The sequence below is a fragment of the Marmota marmota genome, unplaced genomic scaffold (assembly GCF_001458135.2).
Source record: "Marmota marmota marmota unplaced genomic scaffold, marMar, whole genome shotgun sequence".
Classification (NCBI taxonomy): Eukaryota; Metazoa; Chordata; class Mammalia; order Rodentia; family Sciuridae; genus Marmota; species Marmota marmota.
The window spans coordinates 1-6,921 of NW_026000255.1; the positions used below are offsets into that span (position 1 = coordinate 1).

The following is a 6,921-nucleotide window of genomic DNA, read 5'->3' on the forward strand; positions in this document are numbered from 1 at the left end:
GAAAAGAGCTTAGAAACAATGCATTCAAAGCACATCATTTTATAAATAAGGAAATTAAGGCTCAGATAGGTTAAGTGACTTGCTCAGGGTCACAGAACTTGTCAGTTCCAGACTCAAGATCAGAATTTAAATCTCCAAGCTTGTAGTCCAGGGATGTGTTCTTCTGCAAACCCTTCAGTCCAGAAGACCCTCAAAGTTGAGTGTTAATAAAGTAAGCCACATGGCAAGTAACAAATAGACTTGATTCATACCAAAAATGGGCTGCCAGTCACTGTGATAAGATCTGTTTCTTTCTGAGAACCATGGTTTCCTGCTGGATTAGGGAATCCAAACTGGGTTTCTTCCTCCTGTCCAAAGAAGTCGGAGTCAGGATGTACATTCCAATCCGCTTTGGTTGGTGTCAGTAGTTCTGAAACACTGTTTTCACAAAGGGTGCTCGAAGGAGTCAGAGCTTCTGTGTCCACTGTTAACTTATTGCTGGGTGTCAAAGTTTGGGGCTCTGGACTCGAGTTTTTCATTGCCAAAGAACCCAGAGACCCCAGTGGCCCCACGCTTACACTGGAGACATCATCCATATCTAAGGGGCCCTGCTGAAAAGCAGCAGCTGTCGTTCCAAAAAAGAGAGAGGTATCCAGGCTCTGAGGAAGGTCACTGGTGGCCATCAAGGCCCGAGGGTCCACAGCCTGCCCTAGAGAATTATTATTGTTGGCAGGCAGATTCCCTGCCAGAGTGGAGCTCACAGAAGCCACATCAATAGTCAGGATTCCAGAATTGACCAATGCGGTGTCCAGCACTGCAGCAGAACTCTTGCCAGGCACATCAGAGAAGAAAGACACTATCTCTGCATCGCTGAGATCATTCTGTCCCTGGCTGGTAAGCTCACTGCTGGGCGTGAGAGAATTTGCAGCTTCGAGCTGAGCTAAGAGATCCTGGCCAAGGTTGTGCCTTTTGGCCATGTGGGTCTTCATGCTGTGCTTGGATGTGAAGAGTTTATTACAGGTGGAGACGGGGCAGCGACTCTTCCAAGTCTCCACATCCTGCAGGTGTTTCTTGGAGTGAATGTAGAGACTACTACGAGCAGAAAACCTGGCACAGCAGCCTTCCACGGGACACACGAAAGGTTTTGTGCCCAGGTGGGTTATGCTGTGGCCTTTCAGATGCTCGGCTCTTGTGAAAGATTTCCCACAGCCTTCTACAGGGCACGTGAACCTCCGGTCATCATCGTGCTTCCTTTTGTGCCTTAAGAGTTTGGACATGCTGGTGAAATTCCAGCCACAGCCCTCAAAGTCACAAAGGAAAGGTCTCTCGCCTGTGTGGCTCCGCAGGTGAATTTTCAGCCTACAAGCCTTGTCATACTGTTTACTGCAGCCAGGGAAAGAGCAGGCAAAGAGTTCCTGTTCCCTGAAATGGGCGCGGTTATGGGAAAACAGGGCACTCACGGTAATAAACGTCTTCTTGCAGCCGGAAAACGCACACTGGTAGGGCCTCTCTGGCTCGAAGTGGCTGCGCTGGTGGGCACTGAGCTTAGCCTGCGTGGGGAAGCTCTCCTCGCACACCTCACATTTGAAGGAGTTCTCCTGCTCATGGCCCTTCATGTGTGCTTTGAGGTTGTACACAGTGGTGAAGCTCTTGCCACAGCCCTCCACCGGGCAGCCGAAAGGCCTTAGTTTGTCATGCGACTGCAGGTGCCTCTTGAGCTTGTAAGATGTGGTGAAGGTCCAGCCGCAGCCGCCCAGGGGGCACTTGAAGGGCCTCTGACCCTGGCTGCTGCTGTGCGTCAGCAGGTGCACCTTCAGCTGGTGTTTCTTGGCGAAGGTTTGTCCGCACTGCGCCTCGGGGCACAGGTACAGCACCACGCCTGGGGCCGGGCCCAGCGGCCCGCGAGGGCTCTGGGCGGCGGCCCGGCCCTCAGCCTCCTCCTCAGGAGCCGGGGCCGGTGCAGGTTCCGCCGGCTCGGCCAGCAGGAGCTCGGGCGGCAGCTCTGGGCAGTCACCCAACTGCGCGGTGTGCGGGAACCCGGCTGGCGGAGGGGCAATTAGACCCCCAGGCTGCGGGAAAGGCGCGACCCCCGGNAGTGCTTTTATTCCTTTATAATGTATCCTTTCTTTAAAAAGTTTGGGACACCTTTCAATGATAACATTAATTTTTTAAGCATCTATACAATTAAGTTATATTATAATGAGCATCAATTTACTTTGCAAAGAACTTCAACTTATAAATGATTTGATTCCTGCACATTCCTCCTCTTTTATTATTAATTTTGTGCAAATTCCAGGTGTGAATTCATTTATTCATAGTATTTAATATTTTTAAACGGTTTAGGCCTCTTTTGAAAAAAATCCATCATCATCCTTCATATCAACAGTAATTCCTTAATATCAGTAAATATCCAGCCACATTTTCCAACTTTCAATATTCTCATAAATACTACTTGTTTTATTATTTTTTTGTAATTTTGAATTTAGATAAGTCTCAAGTATGTTTTTCATCTACAGTTCTCTTTCTACAATCTTTTTTCTTTCAATTTTATTCATTGGAATTATTAATTTATTTCATATCAACAACTTGCTTCAGTCTGTTTTGCTGATTACAGCCTTGTGGTAGTGTTCACTTTTCTCTAGTTTCTTTTCTCAGTTTAGTAGTTAGCTCTATGAGACTCTATCAGATTGAAATGACTTTTTGGGCATGAATGTTTCATGGTTCATGATGTGTTCTTCTACTAGGTATTCATAATGTCTGGTTTTCTCCCTTTTTGTGATTCTATCAGCTGCTGATGATCAATGGATTAATTCATGATAATTTTGATTCTGATATGATGAATTGTTCTTGTAGAATTACCAACAATTAGGGGAAGAGGAAATGCTGCTTGAAGCACGTTCAAAAGTTTAGAAGAAATAGTATTAAATGCCAAAATATTTTCTTAACTAGAGAGAAAACTAATAAGAAAAGAAAAGGAAAAAAAATATGTTGGCTTTTATCACTTTTTATTTTCCTGAGCTTTTTTTCTTGATGAGAGGTTGTGTTGTGGAATTGCCAGCCAGGTCTTTGTCATGAAACAGTTTCCAGTTTGTGCTCCGTGGTATTGGACAAGTGGTCTTGAATAAGTTAGTATTACTGAGCCTCAGTTTTCTAGCTGTTAAATGATCATACAATGAATGCATGCACATAACAACCTTAGACTTTTCTTCTGCTCCAGTTCCCAACATATAAGTAAATATACTATGTGTTTTGGCATATTTTGATGAATTTATATTATCTTTTGACTCTACAAGTTCTTCTGATGTAAGGGAGAAATGTGATATTAATCCTATTCTTGTGCAGACAATAAAAATTTATGTTGTTTAGGAGAAGTAGGAAGAGGAAATACTATACCTTGCACTGAGCGATTTTTCTCCCCAGAATTGTTGTGGGAAATGCCAGAAATAGAGACATTGCTCACATATTTATCTGCATATGTCTGGATTCAATCAGTTTGTCAACATCTTTGCTGTTTTTGATGTCAGGCTTCTCAGTGACTGTGGAGCCTACAGTTCCATGAAAATCTGATAATGGAGCAGAGGACTGTGGTCTGGGGAGTTCATTGTTTATAGTTTCTAAGAGCTGGAGGAAAGGAAAGATTGGATCTGAATATTGTGTAAATTCTGTTTACAGAATTTGCAGTTTGTGGAACACCTTCACATCTTGTGTCTTGTCATTTAAAGCAACCTTGTAAAGTAGTTGTTGCAAAGTCTGTATTGTGTTTCAAATTATAGTTTAACCAACTCACATACTGACTGGCTTTTGGCTATTACTGACAATTCTATATATAGCTTCAAACAAGGAAGAGACATTCTTTTCACCTCTCCCTGTCTACCCATACAACTTTCATGATTCATTCCTGTGTTGTAACTTGTTGCTCTTTTCCTTTAAAGTTTCTTTTACCATATGCTTATTTCCTCCCCACTCCACTTCCTTGACTGCATTCTAGTCCTTTCTTTCATATTTTTTAATGAATAAATCTCCTTTTTGCCACTATCCCTCAGACATTCTCCTCATGGAAAATTTTCTTACAGTTTTTTTCTCATTTGCCAAGTGTACACTACAGTACTATATGTACAGTAAGAAGTTATTTTCAGAGCTTAGATAATCCTTTGTGTATATATGATTCAGATCTTAAAGGAGGTTATTTTCTATACAGTTCAGATGAGAAGACGATTTTTGTTTCATTGTTTCCATTTTTTAAAAAAGTTTTTGCCAGGAAGTTCTGCTAATAAGTCTTATTTGCTCTGGTGTACTAGTCTAGTAGTGTTTGCATGTAGATGTCTGTGTGTGACAGTTATTGTAGCACTTTGGAAGTGCACTAAAAATGTGCCACTATCAAATGTTTCTATATTGTGTGTGTGCTAGTACACGCACGCGTGCACACAAACACACATACATTTTATAAGTGGTTGTATTCATTTAGTGAAAAAAAAAAGTAGACATACTTTAAAAAAAACTTGGAGAAATGCTTGGAATTTCATTGTGTTCACCCATTCAAAGTTTTCTCTCTTTGCTTTGGAAATATTTGTACTCATAAGAGATATTTCAAAAATGTTATTCATTAAAACCTCTTAAATAACCACTATTTTTCATGTCTAGCAAATGAGTATGTCAAGGACTAAGATGAATACACAAATAATAAAAGTCAAATAAATTGCTAAACATGAAGAAAATTTAATGCTGTGACTACATTTTTTAACTCCCTAAATCAACTTCCTTCTAAAAATTCATAATTATATTCTTTCCTATTTATTCCTTGAATTTTCAAAGATTAAATGCTACTTTTATTTTTTAAATAATTTGCTTTTTAAAAAATTTTTAGTTGTAGATGGACATAATAGCTTTGTTAATTTATCTTTATGTGGTGCTGAGGCTCAAACCCAGTGCCTTACACATACTAGGCGAGTACGCTACCACTGAGCCACAACATCAGCCCTGTAAATGCTACTTTTCTTAAAGATAATAAATTTTATTTGTACATGGGTTTTATTGAAGAAATTTGTTCAAATTGTTTATCTTGGTTTACAGAGTGGTGCAGACCAGCAATCAAAGCTGCTTGGGAGGCTGAGGCAGGACAGCAAGTTTGAGGCCAGCCTAAGCAACTTAGCCAGACCCTGTGTCAAAATAAATATGAAGAGGCCTGGGAGTATAGATGAATGGTAGAGAGCCCCTGGGTTTATCCCTCATACCCTCAAAAACCAAAATTAACAAACCAACGATTTATCTTTCAACACCCTTTTCTAGAAAAATACAGAAAACAACTTTGTGCTCTCAAGGTAAGACATTTAATATCTGTTGTTGGTGGCATGAAGCTGCCAATACTTCTTTTGATTTTGGTGTAGGTTTTAATATTAACTTCTTTTCTTTTTGCTTCTTTTCAAGCACTGGTTTATTAAAAATTCTTTGCAGTTTAAAAAACAGTTATATGATAGCTTAAAAATAAGTCTGTTTCTGAGGGTTGTTTTTATCATGTTGGTTGTGAGTTTAAAAATATATTTGCCTTAGTGACCTTACCAATTAGTATAATTAATATAACAAAATGATTTGAGTAGTAAGCATGAATCATGTATAGACTATGAAATTTATTTGTCTCTGTGATCTAAACTACTTATGTTCCTATCCAGGAAAAAGATAAGAAGGTAATTTGTAAGCTACAGATTCACATAAATAAATCTTTACTGAACTTAATTGTGCAAAATACAACATTACATTGAGGCTTCTATGAGAACAGTAATATAAAACCATGATTTTTTATGAAATTGCAATTGATAAGAGGACATAGAAAAATAATGTTAAACAGTTGAAGAAAAAAAGTTTAAATTGGTACCAAAATGATGAAAAGTTGGAAAAAACAAAAGAATAATATGTTGTTTATTGTGAACACAGATGAGTCAATGAATGTTTTAATGGAGGAGTCATATCATGAAAATTTTGTTTTAGAAAGGAAAATTTAATGAAATTGTACAATGAGGATTATTGGGAAGGCTGGAATGAGAGAGTAAAATGGCTTTTGTAGCAATTGACTTCTGATATGATGAAGAATGAAGCCAGGATTGCAGTAGTGTCAGTGGAATTGAAAAGGAAGGCACAGATTTTTTATACATCTACAATACTTGAAGAGGGATATTACTTGGTGCTCATTAGGGAAATAGATAGATAGGTAAGTAGATAAGTAGAGATGAGAGAGAAAGCAGGACTGATAACTTAGGTTTCCATGGAGGTTATATAATCATATTTTTACTAATATAATTAGAGAAATAAGGAAGAGTCTTTTTGTTCATAAGTATATAAAGATGGTGGATTCAGTTAAATAATAATTGATAAAGCATAATTATCCTTCATAAGCTACCAATATTGTGATTTATTCACTTTTTAGAAGACAGCATATGATCAGTTCCTCTTTCTTGACATCCTCAGGCACACCCAGAATTATATACACATTTCTGATCCTCTCATTTCCTTTTAAATTACCAGAGGCCTCTTCATCTTGTCATCAATGATCTAAATCTGCACTGACTAATATGGCACTTACTTGTCATTTGGGCTGTTAAACACTTGAAGTATGGCTAGTGGGAATGAGGGACAGAATTCTTAATTTAATTAATATAAATTTTAGTTTTAAAACTGCAACAAAATAAAACATTTTTCTGTTAAACATAACTCTATTGTTTGATAGGATTAAATTTTACTTTAGCCATATAAAATTTGGCATACAAATTGAGATGTACCATGAAATTAAAATAACAACCAGATTTTAAAGGCGTAGTACAAGAAGTTAAAGTATCTCATTAGGATTTTAATACTGATTACATGATGAATAATATTTTGCTTAAAGAAAACACTAAAATTAGTTTCTTTTAACTTTTTAAATGTGGCTACTAGAAAATTTAAAATTAAACA

General features: G+C 38.1%; 1 protein-coding gene across 1 annotated transcript in view; it reads right to left on the reverse strand.

Annotated features, from left to right (window-relative positions):
- Positions 1-16: 16 nt before the first annotated feature.
- The window catches only part of LOC107159960 (zinc finger X-linked protein ZXDB-like), a 23,658-nt gene continuing 16,753 nt past the window's right edge, over positions 17-6,921 (reverse strand). Inside the window, exons 3-4 of the mRNA XM_048796708.1 lie at positions 3,440-3,600; positions 17-2,124 (exon numbers count right to left, since the gene is read on the reverse strand). Of these exons, the coding sequence (XP_048652665.1) occupies positions 246-2,124; positions 3,440-3,600 (2,040 nt within the window). The 3' untranslated portion in view covers positions 17-245. The remainder of the gene's footprint in view (positions 2,125-3,439; positions 3,601-6,921) is intronic.